The 20,165-nt window shown below is 37.3% G+C and overlaps 1 protein-coding gene across 1 annotated transcript; it reads left to right on the top strand.

The window, feature by feature from the left end:
- Positions 1-6,750: 6,750 nt before the first annotated feature.
- LOC125664249 (fatty acid-binding protein, heart-like) lies at positions 6,751-18,531 on the top strand. Its single transcript, XM_048896935.2, has 4 exons — positions 6,751-7,056; positions 12,851-13,020; positions 13,438-13,548; positions 18,064-18,531. The coding sequence occupies exons 1-4, from the start codon at positions 6,969-6,971 to the stop codon at positions 18,112-18,114; spliced, it is 420 nt and encodes a 139-aa protein (XP_048752892.1). The 5' UTR covers positions 6,751-6,968; the 3' UTR covers positions 18,115-18,531.
- The last annotated feature ends 1,634 nt before the right edge of the window (positions 18,532-20,165 follow it).

Genomic DNA, 20,165 nt, shown 5'->3' with positions numbered 1-20,165 from the left:
TTTTTAAACAATGGAAGATCCAAAGGAAAGCCAACAACAGGAATCGAACCTGTTCCTCCATCGTACAAATACGAAAGTGGCATGTTTTGGGGCCGAACTCTGCACATGATAACATGAATATAGTAAATACAGATTTATGGTATCACAGAGTTCGGGCCCAAAACGGGCTTAGCCCCTGTGATCAATCTGCCGAAACAAATGTAAAGGCAATAAATTTTAAAAAAAACAAAAACAAAAACAAAACAATAAATTTGATCGCTTAATTCATCTCATATTTCCAATACCATTCTTTAAAAAGTGAGGAGGGGGGAGTCCAGCATCTATTTCATATGAAAATGAATGGATATATTAATACAAATTATATATTTTTAAGGCTTTAATTTCAATTGGATATAAAATTTATATTACTTACTCATTTTGTATTAATCTTAAACACCATCTGAAATACCTGTACCATTTATTAGGGAAAGTCGACAAGAGGGGTTACTATGACAACCGTAGCGTCACAATTTCCGTGAAAACCATATATGATACTTTCATAACGAGTTATAAATACTGTCAACTACAAAATATGTAAAAATAAAAAATAAAAATGCATAGATTCTAGAATTTTCAATGATCCATACAATCACTACCTTAAGGGACAAATTGAGCCCATGATTTGTATGAAATTTATACATATAAGTGAATAGATATGTCAATAGAGTTACATGTATAGCGTCTTAGAGTATTTTACAACAATGATTAAACGCCGGAATACATGTATATATCCATGGTTTGAAATGTGTTTGATGCAGGATAAAATTCCCTATGTTTGTGTGCAATTCTATTTTTATTTTATTATTAGTTGTTTTTTTTTATCAATACCATTTCATTTTCTTTCCTTTTTTAATCCTTTGAATATACTTAAGGGTCTATTGATGGAAACTTGACTCACTAGAGCGGATCGATACATGGCATTTAAAATTCTATAAAATGCAGATTTTTCATGTTATTTCTTATATCATTTTTTCCCAATTTTAACTGAGTTACATGAAAGTCATTAAAAAATATCCTATCAATTGTTTTAACATTCTAAGAATTTTCTTTACGTTACACTTGAGATCGGGCTCAAAATTTCCATTATTTTTTTGTTGTTGACAACATGCATGAGTTACAATCAACCATGAGGAAATAATTAATGTATATTTCTTTCCATGGTAGGATTAATTTTAAATCTACCTCCATAGAGAAAAGAGTTCGAAAAAGTCAGACGTAAATCGCAATCGTTGTATATTTCTTTCCATGGTAGGATTAATTTTAAATCTACCTCCATAGAGAAAAGAGTTCGAAAAAGTCAGACGTAACTCGCAATCGTAAGTGTTACGACTACGGTAGGTGTTGTGAAACGCTCGTATACGTGCGCGTCAAATGATCTTAAACGTAATCGTACGTTTACGATCTACGATCGGTAAGTGAAACGGCTGCCAGATGCTATGTTGTATTTCTGAATTAGATCGTTATAACGGCTATAGAATTTGCAATATACATGTACTTACTTTAAACAAGACTGTCGAAATTCATATGACATCAAATTAGTTCTCAGCACCCTGACTCCATTTCAACACTGATCATACGCAACACATGCTCTTGCATATCGAATCAGTTCAGAGACATAGATATCATATCAGGTGACAATGATGAAGGTAGTAATGGAATATTGCTACATAAATATGGGAAGTTGACGATGGAGAAGTTGAAGTCATTCCGTTTGTCATAAAGTTGTGTTATTAGTTTGCCGTAGACATCTATTTTCAATAACATATTAAAGTATGAAACAGATGCTTTTAATACGAGGTTTTGATATTCCTCGTATATTTTTCAGAGTTCCATGTATTACCACAGAATCAATATAACAGCTTCATGCTCAGTTAAGATGTCTAAAACATTGCTATTATGTACTAAGTACATTATTATGTACTTACTACAATTCTTTACATTACTAAGAAACTCTAGATCTATATGAGTGAAATATTCTCGCGCGGGATATTAAACAATATAAAACTAACCGTCTATATGAATGTGTATTTCGGATAGCAACCCCCCCCCCCCCCCCCCCCCCCCCCGAGCATTGTCAACCGCTAGAACCCCGTCTGTATTGTGTGAATTGCACATTTTCAACTTTCCTTTAATCAGACTTCGTTGGAAATTATCAAAACAATACAGCAGTCTGCCGCTTCATATCTAGTCAGTTCAATACTTTGTCAGCACCTCAATGGCTGCCGACGTAAATGCCAACGTTTTGGGAAAGAGTGATAACTCTTTTGAAATTTCTCAATAAAGTAAAATATATATCACCGTAGTAATAGACCCTTAAGTTATGTGTCAGTGACGTCAACATTCCAATCCTTCAGTGTGAATTCAGTTAGGTCTGGGTATTGACAACTTAATTGTAAATATAACTGATTCCCCTCAAGATAAAGCTGCCAAAGAGATAATTATTTCTATAAATGCATATCATCAGTAACTATTTCTCTGTATTTTTCCATAGGGAATTATATGGTACATGTTTGTCTGTATTTAAAATGAAACTACACAGGGTGTTATAACTGTGTTTATACTAGTTGAATACTTATATTAATGTATTTCATTGGTCCAAACATATACATTTATTACCTAACAAATCCAATTGAATTTTTTTCATGTCAATTCAGTTTTGGAAAAGACTATATTTGGTGAGGTAAGATTTTTAATTAAAAAGTTTTAAATCTTATAGTTTCTGTTCTATCCACTATATCTTCAGGAGTATTTCAATTTTATGATTTATAATACAAGTAGTATGAAATGTGATGATAATGAACAGTGAAAATCTCATAACTACTATATCAATACAAAAAAGAGAGTTGGGCAAACACGGACCCCTGGACACAACAGAGGTGGAGTAGGCATCCCCTGTCGACCGGTCACACCCGCCGTGAGCTCTATATCTTGATCAGGTAAACGTTATCCGTAGTTAAAATTAATGTGCCAAGAACGGTCTATCATCTTTCACATGAAAGTAAAATCTAATTTAAAAAGATATCAAATTTTGAAAATACATGAGGGTGAAAGGTAAAGATAACGAACAGTGATCATTCTCGTAACTCCTATACGCAATACAAATTAGAGAATTTGACAGACACGGACCCCTTGACACACCAGAGGTGGGATCAGGTGCCTAAGAGGAGTAAGCATCCCCTGTCGACCTGTATGAACTGATATTCTTCCCGCCGGCCTACTTTTTTTAATGAAGCGCTACATAACCCCTATATAGATATCGCTTACTCATAGTGTATCAATGGGTTATTTTTCAGCATCAGAAAATGTTTGTAATTTCACAGTAAAATGTGTTTAGTTATCGTAAGATATCAAGATAAGACTGGCTGTGTGTTTAGTTATCGTAAGATATCAAGTTAAGACTGGCTGTGTGTTTAGTTATCGTAAGACACCAAGTTAAGACTGGCTGTGTGTTTAGTTATCATAAGATATCAAGTTAAGACTGGCTGTGTGTTTAGTTATAGTAAGATATTAAGCTAAGACTGGTGGTGTGTTTAGTTATCGTAAGATACCAAGGTAAGACTGGCTGTGTGTTTAGTTATCGTAAGATATCAAGTTAAGACTGGCTGGGTGTTTAGTTATCGTAAGATATCAAGCTAAGACTGGTGGTGTGTGTGTTTAGTTATCGTAAGATATCAAGGTAAAACTGGCGGTGTGTTTAATTATCCTAAGATATCAAGTTAAGACTGGTGGTGTGTTTAGTTATCGTAAGATATCAAGCTAAGACTGGCTGTGTGTTTAGATATCGTAAGATATCAAGGTAAAACTGGCGGTGTGTTTAATTATCCTAAGATATCAAGTTAAGACTGGTGGTGTGTTTAGTTATCGTAAGATATCAAGTTAAGACTGGCTGTGTGTTTAGTTATCGTAAGATATCAAGCTTAGACTGGTGGTGTGTTTAGTTATCGTAAGATATCAAGTTAAGACTGGTGGTGTGTGTGTTTAGTTATCGTAAGATATCAAGGTAAAACTGGCGGTGTGTTTAATTATCCTAAGATATCAAGTTAAGACTGGCTGTGTGTTTAGTTATCGTAAGATATCAAGTTAAGACTGGCTGTGTGTTTAGTTATCGTAAGATATCAAGTTAAGACTGGCTGTGTGTTTAGTTATCGTAAGATATCAACCTAAGACTGGTGGTGTGTGTGTTTAGTTATCGTAAGATATCGAGGTAAGACTGGCTGTGTGTTTAGTTATCCTAAGATATCTAGTTAAGACTGGTGATGTGTTTAGTTATCGTAAGATATCAAGTTAAGACTGGCGGTGTGTTTAGTTATCGTAAGATATCATGGTAAGACTGGTGGTGTGTGTGTTTAGTTATCGTAAGATATCAAGGTAAAATTGGCGGTGTGTTTAATTATCCTAAGATATCAAGTTAAGACTGGTGGTGTGTTTAGTTATCGTAAGATATCAAGTTAAGACTTGCTGTGTGTTTAGTTATCGTAAGATATCAAGTTAAGACTGGCTGTGTGTTTAGTTATCGTAAGATATCAAATTAAGACTGGCTGTGTGTTTACTTATCGTAAGATATCAAGTTAAGACTGGCTGGGTGTTTAGTTATCGTAAGATATCAAGCTAAGACTGGCTGTGTGTTTAGTTATCGTAAGATATCAAGTTAAGACTGGCTGTGTGTTTAGTTATCGTAAGATATCAAGTTAAGACTGACTGTGTGTTTACTTATCGTAAGATATCAAGTTAAGACTGGCTGGGTGTTTAGTTATCGTAAGATATCAACCTAAGACTGGTGGTGTGTGTGTTCAGTCATCGTAAGATATCAAGGTAAGACTGGCTGTGTGTTTAGTTATCCTAAGATATCAAGTTAAGACTGGCGGTGTGTTTAGTTATCCTAAGATATCAAGCTAAGACTGGTGGTGTGTTTAATTATCGTAAGATATCAAGTTAAGTCTGGCAGTGTATTTAATTATCGTAAGATACCAAGGTAAGACTGGTGGTGTGTTTAGTTATCGTAAGATATCAAGTTAAGACTGGGGGAGTGTTTAGTTATCCTAAGATATAAAGTCAAGACTGGCGGTGTGTTGAGTTATCGTAAGATGTCAAGTTAAGACTTGCTGGGTGTTTAATTATCGTAAGATATCAAGCTAAGACTGGTGGTGTGTTGAGTTATCCTAAGATAGAAAGTCAAGACTGGCGGTGTGTTGAGTTATCGTAAGATGTCAAGCTAAGACTGCCTGTGTGTTTATTTATTGTTAGATATCAAGCTAAGACTGGTGGTGTGTTTAGTTATAGTAAGATATCGAACTAAGACTGGCTGTGTGTTTAGTTATCGTAAGATATCAAAGTAAGACTGGCGGTGTGTTTAGTTATCGTAAGATATCAATTTAAGCTGGCTGTGTGTTTAGTTATCGTAAGATATCGAACTAAGACTGGTGGTGTGTTTACATCTAGTTATCGTATGGTAGATCTTAGTGTATGGCTGAACCCCTACAGGTGTTCAAAACTTACAAGCCGCAGACATGATTTTAATTCTAGTATACAATACGTATTTCAAAAGTAAAACCCACACAGTTAAGGTCGCACGCCACATCTCTGCAATTTTTCAGGAACTGTTTATCTCCTTCAAATGAAGAGTTCGAGTATAATTTTCACAAAAAGTTTAACGTTTATATTGCAATAATATCACTATACAACCTGGTTCGGTCTGCGGTTAGATCACCTAGCTGATAAACGCAGGAGTCAAAGAGTTCGATTTCCGAATGATGGAATGATTATACACCCCTCCATAGTTACAAAACTTAATAATGTTCGTATATGCAACCATCTATAAAGCATAGGAGTTGACTTTACACTTACTTGTAACAGCCAGGAACAATCACAATATGCTGACTCTAAATGGGACTGGTAAATAATCACAAAATCTTTTGTAGAAACAAGGTAGAATGTAAGAAAAGTGTCACGAAAACGTATATATTGAAGAGAAATTTCGCGTATGTCCTTAAGGAAAATGACCAGGTGGTATTTATCTCCAGGAGAAGGGTGAAAATATTCTAATGTGATTTTCAAATCCAGGTCGACAATACCTCAGCGACTGATGAAAGCCTGTGGACAATGTTATATGGAATGTGTTTATGAAAGACGAAAACACATCGAACATCATTGGATTAGAAGCTAAAAGTACATGCTGCATTCGTCCCCATTTAAGTTGAAGCTAATTTTCTGTAATTGAGTGCAGTATTTTCTTTTATACTCTATCACTGTAGTACGAAATTAAGACCCGGTCGTCTCTGTGACGAAGACCCCCCAGCAGTGTGATAATATTTGTGATATACTGGGACCTCCTTGGAACTGAGATCATTATATCATAGAATTTTAAATGAACACAAGACACCTGTAGCAGTACTAAAATGCATTCACTATGCCATTTATGTAAGATTCGATTATCGTGCGCTGAGCATGCCATTTACATAACATATGCTTTAGGGTTAATATAATTTTTCATTAGATTTTGCATATAAAATACGGCCTCGTGCTGATCAGTTTTATAAATCGTTGTTCCTTTAATTTATCGGCCACACAATCACCAATTGATTGCCGGTGTAAACATAGCTCTGGTTACCTTGAAGGAAAGGTATTATACCTGTAGCTGTGAGACCTCTATTGATAATAAAACTTCCAGTTATGTCAACACAATTATAGAAGACGTTCGACCGGCACTGAAGCCGGTATATATGGCAACGATCGCTTGGTTTCCGCAGTGCAGTATTACGCGGAGCCGAGTTACGTGAGACGCGCGTCGCTTGTCTGTCTGTAAACAGGTGCGAGTTGATACCGGAAGTTTCGACTGTCCTACCGAAGGCCGCGCATGTCAGACAAGGGACTGACCGAATTGTTTCGTCTGTTTCTTTAACCCTAGTGTCCCGATCGCTTCTGTATATACTATGGCTCTTCAAGAAATTAGCGAAAAATTCGGGGGAACATGGAAAATGGAATCCGAGGAAAATATTGCAAAATATTTGGAGGCGATGGGTAAGACAATTCTATATCATTTTATAACAATGCAATTGAATGTATTAAAAAAGCAGATAGATAACTTTCCTAGCTTTAATATTTTTGATATCTAAAATTTCAAAGATTTTGAAAAGATCAGTTTTTCATTTCTTCTTTTTTTTTAAATTTAAAATGAAACTCTGTATAGATCAGTTTCTATTACAATGAGCCATAAAGCCTAAATTTTTCGTCAAGTCAAGATTAATTACCAATAACACCACCTCTTATTTATTCTGAAAGTTGAATAATTAATTGCTCTATTTAAAGGGCCGAAAATAAACTCAATGAAATAAACATTTCCGTTGTGTAATTATTTCTGACGCACTCTTCATTTCTTAATCATCTTTTACTTCAAGATATGCAGTAATGGAAGAAATGTGTAATATACCAGTGGAAAATTTTGAAACTAAGAAAAGCATAATTGCAGGTTTTCTTTATCATGCAGCGTGTGTAACGCTCTCGTCCTTGTTTTCATCATCTCTAACAAGACACTTGTGATAATAAAAATGGCCTTATCAAAAAAGACTTTTTTGTTAATTCTGAGGAGATAAAGTGGCAATGGATGTTTCAAGCACATGTGCAAATAAAAAACAATATGGATAATACGGCATTACTCAAAAATGGACATGTTTTCTCCCTTTAAAAATAGAGACACAATTGTCAAATGTGATGCTTTAAGAAGATGTTTTGTTAATCAGTCGCCATGTATAAATAGAGTGATGAACTTTACAAGAAAAAATAAAATAAATGAAAAGTTCTCCTTGAAGACATGCGGTCTTAACACCTCTATGTATACCTACCTGTGTTTACTTACCTGTCACCTGTGCTATATGTATTGTGACCGTGATTCTCGTGTCAGTCATCTTTCAGAGAATGCCTTCACTAAATGATTTACAACCCGCGATACACCTACAACGAAAGTTGCGGCGGTAATTATTTATCATATTTCAGAGTCTTGTCATTCCCCACCACTGAAGGACCTAAGTATCAAATATGTGTATTAAAATCTCTTAATAATGGCAATTACAATACGTCAAAAATACGTTAAAGTCAAAAGGAAATCCGTCAATTTAGATTTCTAAAAGAATTAAATAAAATGTCTTCATTATAAAACAAAATTACAAAATCTAAGTTGTCATAGTCAAGAGAGGACTCCCTTAATAGACAGCGAACATAAAAGAAACAAGCCCAGGTGTCTCTCTACAACCCCTGCTTACTCCGAAATCAAAACACTGCTTCAAAGTACACGCAGTTCATATCAGTTTGGGCGATATTACATTTCTTCCGCCATTGTACAGTGTAGCTGAGGACCCTTAGAGAAATATAGTATCTTGTCTATAAAGATGTGGTAAGGTCTTCCTATCCCTGCTAAGGTCCCCCACCCGATTTGTTAACGTCTCTCCAACCCTGTTCTTAATGTATCCCCATCTCTTGTTAGGGCATCCCCACCCCTGTCATTAAGGTCTCTTCAATCCTGTCATTAAGGCATCCCCACCCCTGTCATTAAGGTCCCTCCACCCCTGTCATTAAGATCTCTCCACCCCTGTCATTAAGGCATCCCCACCCCTGTCATTAATTTATCTCCACCCCTGTCATTAAGGTCTCTCCACCCCTGTCATTAAGGTATCTCCATCCCTGTCATTAAGGTCTCTCCACCCTTGTCATTAAGGCATCCCCACCCCTGTCATTAAGGCATCTCTACCCCTGTCATTAAGGTCTCTCCACCCCTGTCATTAATGTCTCTCCATCCCTGTCATTAAGATCTCTACACCCCTGTCATTAAGGCATCCCCACCCCTGTCATTAAGGTCCCTCCACCCCTGTCATTAAGGTCCTTCCACCCCTGTCATTAAGGTCCCTCCACCCCTGTCACTAAAGTCCCTCCACCCTGTCCTTAAGGCATCCCCACCCCTGTCTTAAAGGCATCCCCACCCCTGTCACTAAGGCATTTCCACCCCTGTCACAAAGGCATTTCCACCCCTGTCATTAAGGTCCCTCCACCCCTGTCACTAAGGTCCCTCCACCTCTGTCATTAAGGCATCTCCACCCCTGTCATTAAGGCATTCCCACCCCTGTCATTAAGGTCCCTCCACCCCTGTCAATAAGGCATCTCCACCCCTGTCATTAAGACATCACCACCTCTGTCATTAAGGTCCCTCCACCCCTGTCATTAAGGTCCCTCCACCCCTGTCATTAAGGTCCCTCTACCCCTGTCATTAAGGCATCCCCACCCCTGTCATTAAGGTCTCTCCACCCCTGTCATTAAGGTCTCTCCACCCCTGTCATTAAGACATCCCCACCCCTGTCTTTAAGGTCTCTCCACCCCTGTCTTTAAGGCATCCCCGCCCCTGTCATTAAGGTCTCTTCACCTCTGTCATTAAGGCATCCCCACCCCTGTCATTAAGGTCCCTCCACCCCTGTCATTAAGGCATTCCCACCCCTGTCATTAAGGCATCTCCACCCCTGTCATTAAGGCATCCCCACCCCTGTCATTAAGGTTTCTCCATCCCTGTCATTAAGGTCCCTCCACTCCTGTCATTAAGGTCCCTCCACCCCTGTCATTAAGGCATCCCCACCCCTGTCATTAAGGCATCTCCACTCCTGTCATTAAGGTATCTCCACCCCTGTCATTAAGGCATCCCCACCCCTGTCATTAAGGTATCTCCACCCCTGTCATTATAGCATCTTCACCCCTGTCATTAAGGTATCTCCACCTCTGTCATTAAGGCATCTCCACCTCTGTCATTAATGTCCCTTCACCCTTTTTGTTAGAGTTTCCCCATTCCATTATTTTATTGGTTTGATTGTCGTAGCTTATGCTTAGAAATGAGATCTGACATCCGGGCCATCAAACGAAAGTGAAATATGTTACGTATGATTGTACTCATTCTAGAGTGATTTGTATTATCATATCGTGAATGTTATTTTTACCTACTTATTCTTTTAGCGCCCCCTAGTGCCGTGACTGCGTAAAACCTATAACTTAAACAAAGGATGAGAGTACTCCTCCGCCAAAACGCTCGGCATTTAGAAGTGAGTCACGGGACTTTCGGATATGACCTTGAAAACGGAGGACCGTCAAAGAACTTCCATTGTAACGGCCCAGAGAGCTACAGATCGGTCTAAATTTGTGGTACTTCTCCTACAGCAGGCGACATTTCAATATGAGTTAAAAATCCTCGATGAGACGTAAAACAATCAATCAATATATCTTTTTCTTTTAATTAAATTTCAACAGTAATGCTGTTATAATGTAAATGTGGTTTAATTACAAATTAAGCAATTAACGAATTATGAAATGGTTTAAAAACTTGATAATTCTCATCTACTTCAAATAGTGCTACGTGCTACCATAAAATACCAAGAAGCCATCAGGTTCGTTATGATTTTTTATTCCTGAATTTTCCCTTCGGAATCTGATGACGTCACACGAGGGTCGAAGAACTTAAGTCGTTATACAAAATTGATATTACAGCTCAAGATAATGTTTAGAATAAAGACAATATAATAGCAATTATGCCAAACTTATATTCAGTTGCCCCGTTTTTGATCCATCAATATAATGCTAACAGAGGTAGCACGATCAAATCATGTTGTTGAAATATTTTGCTTACACCCCCATCACATTACGGCAACACAGGCAGTCGTTGTAATTAACGAAATTACTTCGCCCGAGAATTTTAGAACGTTAATTAATTAATTATTATCCTAGCATCGCCTTTTAGGATCTATGAGAGTGGGCAGGGAGCAGCTGCTATCTACCCAGATTTATTGCAGTCGTTTGACGTTTGTCAGGTTCACCACGTGTTTTTGCTGTGTAGGTCGATTAATCTAATGATAATGTCGGAAAAAGCATGTTTGAAAAATGACACGAAAGATTTGTGATGCAGAGGAGTTTCAATGGCGGATCAAGAGGGAGGTGTTGCACCCGACCCCTTTAATTGAAAGTTTTATTTTCAATACTGGTCATTCTTGTTTTGCCATTTTGGCCACCTACAACCCCCCCCCCCCCCCCCCCCCCTTTTATTGGACGTGAAAAGTACAAATTTAGGTAGCATCCTCCCCTTTGGACCTTCCGTTAAGTTTTTACAGCTCTTAAATGTTGGCGATTCTTCATGACAGTACGGGGGGTGGGGGGTGGGGTGGGGGGGATCCTGTCCTGCATTCATATAAACTCCGCCACGTGGGAGGTAGGTCTTATACACGTGTCATTTATAAATTCAGAACCATGTTTGTAGATAAATTTAACTAAACTGCCAGTTCAATATTTGTGAATAATTCATTTAGTTTCCGTTTTCTACACCACGTGACAATAATTATAAAGTAGCATTCACCTCTCCGAGTCACACACCAATTATGCACTTCTCGGGCCTTTGATGATCCGCTTCTCGTTCCGATGGTTCAATGGCATTGCTGTTTCACAACAGACATGGAGTCGCGAACACTGCTGCATTCATGCACGCCGCACCGACAGACCTTGCTGCTTATCGCGTCGTCACCACCTGCCCTCATCACATTTGTTGACGACCGGAATTCCACTATAATGACCTTGCACTCATTCACACGAGAAATCGACGATTGCTGCATCCTATAGCACAATCATCCCCTTTCTCACTGCAAGTCGATAATACGGCACTTACATGAAAATGAAATATTAATTATCCAAACAGAATATAAACTGCGACGCTGATTGATGTTCCTGGAGTGTTCGTTAATCCCGGCATCCCACATATCTTACACCGAACTTTCCGATCAAATATACTTGCTTTTCCCCCAATTTTACTAATGTTACGAAACATTTGTATGCTAGCGATATTTCAAATTAGAAAAAAATAAATCTCCTCGTCAGTGGTGTTCGTGTGTTTGGCATTATACATGTATTCTTGCCATCTGCTTCGGGCATTACTTCCTGGATCTTGGTAATGAAGATCACGATCGAAACGGGGGTCCAAGATTTGCAGCTTAAAAGAAGGCCCGGGCTTTCCCTAGTGACAAACAATCATTGAAGATGAATTTGGTCTTAAAAAGTATGAAATTTCATATCTCTAATTATAAAGTGCATCGGCCCTTGTCATATTGAAGCATGTTGGGACTGGCGTCTTATTCTGACTATTACCCTGATCTAGATCGACGTACTGAAATAGAAATAAGTAGCACCATCCTCCCTCCACCATCTTCCGCATTTAGGTCAATGTTGTGGTCAATATATAAAGAGACATCAAATCGTATCCAGAGGGGGCGGGGGTGGGAGGTGGGTGGGTTGCAACCACCTCTCGTACGTTGAGCAATTCAATACAAAGGGTCATTGTTTGCCATGTTGGGGACTTTAACCCTCCTTTTTTAAGCGAAAAAGGAACAATCTTGGGTTGCAATTCCACCTCGAAAATTTTCTGGATCCGCCCCTCTACTGATACCAACAGGGGGTTTAATATTTCTCTATCTATTAGATAACATTTTATGATGTAATATTATTTCAAACTAATGTGAAAGATGTAATTATTGTATGCAAATCATCAAATGGATTAACATTTTTCCCGATCACTCTTTGATATCAACGTATACACGTAGCTCTAAATTCTTTAAAAATGGTTATAAACTGACAGGAAAATATTTTAATTATCTATTTCATAATTGCCTGACGGCTAGTCATCACGTGACCTTGTTTTGGAATTCCCTTGATGAATGACAACGTGATTACGTGTTTCTTTGTTGTATCATGTGACCGTAGCATATTCAACCTGAAATATTTGTGATAAATTTATTTTCCTTTTCAGGGGTAGGATTTCTTATGAAGAAAATGGCGTCCGCTATGAAACCTTCAATGGTTATAGAAGTTCAAGGAGAGGAAATTGTTGTGACACGTAAAACTCCGATCAAAGACCTTCATTCCAGACACAAACTAGGGGAAGAGACAGACATAGTCGAACACGACCGGAAGTACAAGGTAAACTCTAACACACAGAATCTGGGTTATGGTCATAACCGGATCTTCAGTTGAAATGAATTGTATAACGTGAATTTAATAAAAACATAATCAAATCAAAACGGAACATCGGGGATCAGAGATGACGCAATTAACCTTGTTCCGGGCTTTGCTCTGTATTGATTTCGTCAGGGGAGTTTCATCATTCAGGACATGCCACTTTGTTTCAAGTTCATTTTTATTTTTAATTGCAATATCAAAGCCAACTACAAACATACGAATGGTAACTATTTTTGAATAAAGATAAAACGGCAATTAAAAACAGATCGTTTTATGTTGTAGCATTATGTTCTTACAATGTTGTCATCTATAATTATTGTTGTGCGATTTATAGTAGCTGTGAAGTTGTAATAAGCTTGTCATTTATTTTTTTGATAGTCCACCATGACATTCAGCGACGGTAAGATCCGAATAAATAACATCCCGGCAGATGACAAGGGCAAACTGAACACACTCACGCGAGAAGTTGAGGACGACAAGTTACTCCAGGTGAGAATTCAATATACACACAGGCTAGGTAGAGATAATTAAACCAAAGAAAAATATATTGACAATAGGAACATTTTAACGCACCGAAGACCGATTTAAGAATACGGAGAGAGAGAGAGAGAGAGAGAGAGAGAGAGAGAGAGAGAGAGAGAGAGAGAGAGATCAGTAAATAGTACGGGCCAGGTTCAGTCTAATATGAAATTCCTCCCAGCGGTACTTTTATTGTATTAAAACAGAAAGGGAGAAAATGCAATGGACCAGACCAGGATTCGAACCCGGCCCCTTGAATCACCAGTCAGGTACTTTATCAACTGAGCTATCTTGCCACCGGCAATCAAACCCATTGACCACTACATTCCCCCCTCTTTAAATGTCTTCACACTGAAAGACATTAATCCAGTATCATAATTCCCTGGCAGGCATTTTCACCTGCCAGTTCCATGGGCTAGTTTACGACACCCAATGTAACAGGAAGGGACAGAAAATGCAACGGACCAGACCGGGATTCGATCCCGGGACCCCTGTATCTCCATCAGGTGCTCTACCAACTGAGCTATATGGTAACCGGCGATCTAACCCGGCTGACCACTACACTAGTATGAAAAAAAAATGGCGTCGCGTTTTTTCATTTTGACATTTTAAAACATTGTTGGAAAAGGTAAGGGTCTGTATGGCTAGGAACGGCTCATTTGAGATTTGTTAATTTATGCTCCGTGTCCAACTTAATCTAACCCAAATAACGTTTGTTAAATCAATAATTAGCCCTCACTCAATCATCAAAGTTTTGAAAACGAGACAGAAGCTAGTCTACAAGATGAAAGCGATTAACTTGAAAATACAGAATGGAGTGTAAAAAATTGACAAAACGAAAATGGGACTCAGCATAGGCAAAGAATACTGCTAAAGACGTATTTGAATTTCTTTTATGCATACCAAATTTGAAAAAACAACACCTGATTAAAAAGGAGTGCGGGGACATTTACCTCCTACTTTTAATCCACAGTAACAATTGTTACACTACCTCACATGAGGCTAAAATAACACGTACAGGAAGTCTTGCCGAACGTACAGAAGTGTCGTTATTCTATTCCAATATAATTATTAATATTTCTAATCCATACTGTCTGACTCGATGAAAACAATCTAAAATCGATGTCAGAAATTGATTGAGTGACTCTCGAGAATATTTCACTCGTATGGAGACGTCACCACTGCCGGTGAAGGGCTGCGAAATTTAGGCCTATGCTCGGCGCTTATGGCCATTGAGCAGGGAGGGATCTTTATCGTGTCACACCCGATTTGACACGGGGCCTCGGTTTTTGCGGTTTCATCCGAAGGATCGCCCCATTTAGTCGCCTCTCACGACAAGCAAGGGGGTACTGAGGAGCTATTCTAACCTGGATCTCCACGGGATTCAATGTCAGAGACGTACAACCATTTTTGTACATTGTAAGAATATGATACCTGTTGATGATGTATGGAGTATGAGGCTTGCTGGGTCGCGAATTTTCTTCAATATTCATACTGCAATAGAACTTAGTACTAAGGAACAAAATGCGCAAAATATTTAGTAGATCATTACAAATTACAACTATAAATAAGTGGCCCATAGGTTTGACACCATGAATATGTGACATTTAAGGGTGATTGTGTATGTCATTTGCCATTGATTTGGGGTGTTTAAATTGGTTAAATGAATGTGCTCATATATAGTACATGTCTATATTGGTTGAAATACAGGATTTGTGCGCAGGTCATCATTCACGGAGGTTTTATTTTGCGGTACCTATTTTCAGACATTGTCAGTGCAGGTCAGACACACTTAAACATGGTTGTGGGGTTAATCAATTTAAATCCTCCCTAATCGTTTCCAAATAAACACGTGTATAGTATTATAACCATAATTATACTGGATGTGTGTCTATGCCCTGATATACATACATATGCAAATACAAGTGTTTTGTCATTTTCATCAAATATGTATTTTGTCAGCAAAAGTTTCTTAAACTGTCAAAATCAAACAACTGAATGTGTTGTACAAATTAAAACAACCTGTTACGTAGTAGAGGTTTTTCATTTGCAACAAGGACAAAACCGCCATGTTGTATTTATATTGTCCCTTATTCACATTTCTGTAATACTTCATCCGACGTTGTCACCAAATCAGCAAACACAAGTAAATAAATGACGTAAGTAAAAGACATGAGTAGATAAATAATATGAATAAATAAATAATGATTTAAATAAATAAATGACGTAAGTAAAAGACATGAGTAGATAAATGATATGAATAAATAAATAATGATTTAAATAAATAAATGACGTAAGTAAAAGACATGAGTAGATAAATAATATGAATAAATAAATAATGATTTAAATAAATAAATGACGTAAGTAAAAGACATGAGTAGATAAATTATATGAATAAATAAATAATGATATAAGTAAATAAATTATATAAATATACATGTTAATACCGATTGTTAAGCCGTTCTTGGCACACTGATTTTGATTACGGATAACTCCGTTTACCTGATCAGGATATAGGGCTCACGGCTGGTGTGACCGGTCAACAGGAGATGCTTACTCCTCCTAGGCACCTGACTCCACCTCTGGTGTGTCTAGGGGTCCATGCTTGCCCAAGTATCTATTTTGTATTGCTTGCGGGAGTTATGAGATTGATCACTGTTCGTTATCTTCACCTTTCATAAGTAGATAAATGACATAAGTAAATAAATGATAAAAGTAGATAAATGGTAGATGTAAATAAATGACACAAATAGATAGATGACACAAAAGTAGATAAATGTCATAAGTAAGTAAATGACACAAGTAAATAAATAACATAAATAAATGACACAAGTAGGTAAATGACGTAGGTAAATAAAAATTGTAAGTAAATAGATAACATAAATAAATGGCACAAGTAAATAAATAACACAAGTAAATAAATGACGTAAATAAATAAATGACATGAGTAAATAAATGACATGAGTAAATAAATGACATGAATAAATAAATGATATGAGTAAATAAATGACACGAGTAAATAAATGACGCAAGTAAATAAATGGCATAAATAAATAAATGACACTACAGATTCGTAACAGTGGTAATGAAAGCACCCAGTATCTGGAGATTCAAGTTTGTAAAAATCATAAACACTGGGATAGCTATAAGAACTCCTGCTCTGGTGAGCGATGTGACCCATGGGCCTCATGTTTTGTGTCCAGATACAATGTACTATGTAGATGAACTGCGATACTCGCGGCGAGCATTGACTATCACCTATACAGCAGTCAATGAGATTTGAGGCATGAATGCTGCATAGTCTCTAAAATGACCTTAGCATATTAAAACCCTGAGGGACATACACATTTCAATCTAAATATTTCTAAAGCTAATCCCTTTTCCGTATTGTGTGCCATCTACAATGAATCTTCACGAAAACTGGAAAATATTTGGCCTTAAGCGAAAGAGCTTAAACTGTAGTATTAAAACTACTCATATTGGTGTCCTAAAATATTAGCTAATAATACAATGTAATGTTGTGTCAAAACATCAAATCTAACGCAATGAAGTAGCAAAAAAAAAAAAAAGCTATAGAATCTAATATAATGAAATGATTGTTTACATCCCCATTCAAAAGTTCCGATGAGGTTGTCCTTGATGTATACCGACGGAAATATTAACACGGTTAACTGTTTGAATTCCAAAAATGCATGTTTTTCTTCATGGTATATGTGATAGCCAAACACACACTCCGGCTATAACATTTCTTGTATAAATAGGAATAAATAATTCATGTAACGAAAAACACGTGTTACGCTGTCAGAGCTGCCTGTTATTTCCCCTCTTCATAGAGATGAAAAAGATTTGCTTATAAACCTGTGAAAATTGCCTTCTTCCGGTGGTGATCACTGAACGGGACGCCGATCTCTGTCTGGGTAGGATGAGGATGAGTGACGGTAGCTTATTAACCTATCTCCCGAAGTTCTGGAATTCTATTTAACAGACATGTTTCAGATATTTCTGGAGCATTACATAAAGGCAATAATGTGTCTGCTGTGGTATTTTCATTCTCTCTTCGACTTTTTAAACCGTATATTTTTTAAAGTTTAGTGCTATCAAGACACAGAGAAAGAATACATCTCATCAAAACTGCCAGTGACGTCATTCGCTGAACGATTTTCTATGTCTTTATTGATCATACAAAGGAAAGTAATTCTTTAATATTTTGTAAGTTTTAGCTGAACTAATTAATTTTTCTGATTTGACCTAAGCTTTGTCTTCGCCATGGCTACATCTACAGTCATTGTCCTTCCCAATAGAATAGACTGCATCCTGAGAGGATGCTGTATCTATTCCAATACATAACTTTCATTTCAGCAACATATCAATTACACAGACAATACACTCCAGAGACCCCGCTAAATTCCTCGTAAAACTCCCAGATCAATTATTGCCATGATAAAATAACATTGTTGTATGTCATTGTTGTTTATCTCCTTTCAGACATACACAGTGGACGATATAGTGGCCACGGTGTCTTTCCGGAAAAATTGATTCCAACCAGGACCAAGTGCTATTCTTCAATCTACATCACGCGAATCGCTTCCACGTGGCGAAACAGTAAATGGTGCCTTAAAAGCATCGGATGTTTGTAATAAGCCTCCGTTATGTTGTCACTGTGTTTGTGTAATCGGTCATTTAATTTATATTATGTACGCCCCCTCAAAGTTCGTTTGACTGGAAGTTTCCATAAAAAGAGCACGTGGAACCTCATTGTTCCGGGATCAGTGACTTCTAATGCTGTCTTTCCGTTTGCCATTGTCTGCTTCACAGAAACGATGTTGTTGTCATGGTGATATTAATTTTTACAACGTTTATTTTATTATTATTATTATTGCTTATATTATTTTTACTTTTGTTGAAAAAATTATAGCTCTATAAGAAAATGAAATATCACTTTTCAAACCTCCAGGAAATGTTGCCTGCTTGTTCCCGTTATTGACTGCGGGTGTAAGACTCCTGCAGCATCCACAAGTAATGATTACATCAACTGCAAATTAACAAGGATCAGAAAAGAGCCTATCTCATTTCACATAAAAAAGAATCACCCCTCGTAATATACTTTCAAAGTATATTATGAGTAGGGATTGTTTTTCATCAGATTGATAACCTAATATAATGACATTTAAGGAATTTATTTCATTTTGAAAATACACAGCCAGCGCTTCGAGAAAAGTATACCGGCGTAAAACATTGCAGTTTATATCTTCGTGTATTTTAGAGAACAACGAAGTTTATTTCCTACCCATTCTGCTTTTATTTCTATCGGAATCTTCAGTCGTTAAAATAGACGTAATATATTTAAGTGTATTCCCATGCGCATTGATAACAATTAAAACGCATTCATGAGGATATGGCTATCGTTACAATTTGTAAACGTATCGAAGTCGAAAACATTAGAAATGTTAATATTCAAGAAAATGCAGCATTGTTTTGTAAAATTTGTATAGATTGGCTGTCTGTGAACAGTTTGGCTGTCTGTGAACAGTTTAGCTGTCTGTGAACAGATTAGCCGTCTGTGAACAGCATCTACACGAATCCCGCCGTAAAGAGCGTAATCATACGTCATATTAAGAAATCCTCTCGGAACACGGCGTCTTGTTATAAACCATGCGTTTTATACAAGAATGGAAATAATTTCCTTTGAAGGGAGAATGCAATTGCTGCGTTTGTCGTCTGTTACTGCGTTTGTCGTCTGTTACTGCGTTTGTCGTCTGTTAATCTTTTTATGTGGGACTGTTGTACAAATAACCCACAATGGTAGGAACTCCCGAGCCCTATAGCTGCTGTTGTATCTATCAATAAAGATATGCCTGCATGTCTAAATCCGTTGAAAACATTCTTAGTGGTATATCATTACATGGGAAACATTGACGTCGCTTCGATGTAGATACAAGTCTTGTCATAAAAGATTAATGTTTATTTTTTCGAAGTTTATTGTGGTGATAAGGCGAACAAAGTGAGGAGGGATTGAGTAGCGCGCGCTGTGGAAATTGTTCTACCAGCTGCGTATTACCAGCACGGCAGGTTAAAAAAATATATACATTCATCTCATATTTCTGAAGATGTCAATATTACATCCTTTTCCCTAGAAGCCCACATACTTGTCAGTGAACAATTTGGAACAGCCATAGAATATCCATGGTTGATTTCGGGATAGCAGTTAATCGCATTGTGGCGTCACATGATGCGATTTAGTGTAGCATTGTCATGTCATTGTTCAGTGAACCACTACATATTTAAGTTGCATAATAAACAAACTATGTTGGTATGTAAATACAGTGCATCATCTCGACAGAGTCCACTCTACAGTACAAATATAACGATACAGAGTCCACTCTACAGTACAAAAGATACAGAGTCCACTCTACAGTACAAATATAACGATACAGAGTTCACTCTACAGTACAAATATGATGATACAGAGTCCACTCTACAGTACAAAAGATACAGAGTCCACTCTACAGTACAAATATAACGATACAGAGTCCACTCTACAGTACAAATATAACGATACAGAGTCCACTCTACAGTACAAATATAAC

The sequence above is a fragment of the Ostrea edulis genome, chromosome 1 (assembly GCF_947568905.1).
Source record: "Ostrea edulis chromosome 1, xbOstEdul1.1, whole genome shotgun sequence".
Classification (NCBI taxonomy): domain Eukaryota; kingdom Metazoa; phylum Mollusca; class Bivalvia; order Ostreida; family Ostreidae; genus Ostrea; species Ostrea edulis.
Note: the sequence above shows the minus strand (reverse complement) of the source record. Positions and strands in the feature narration are given on the sequence as shown.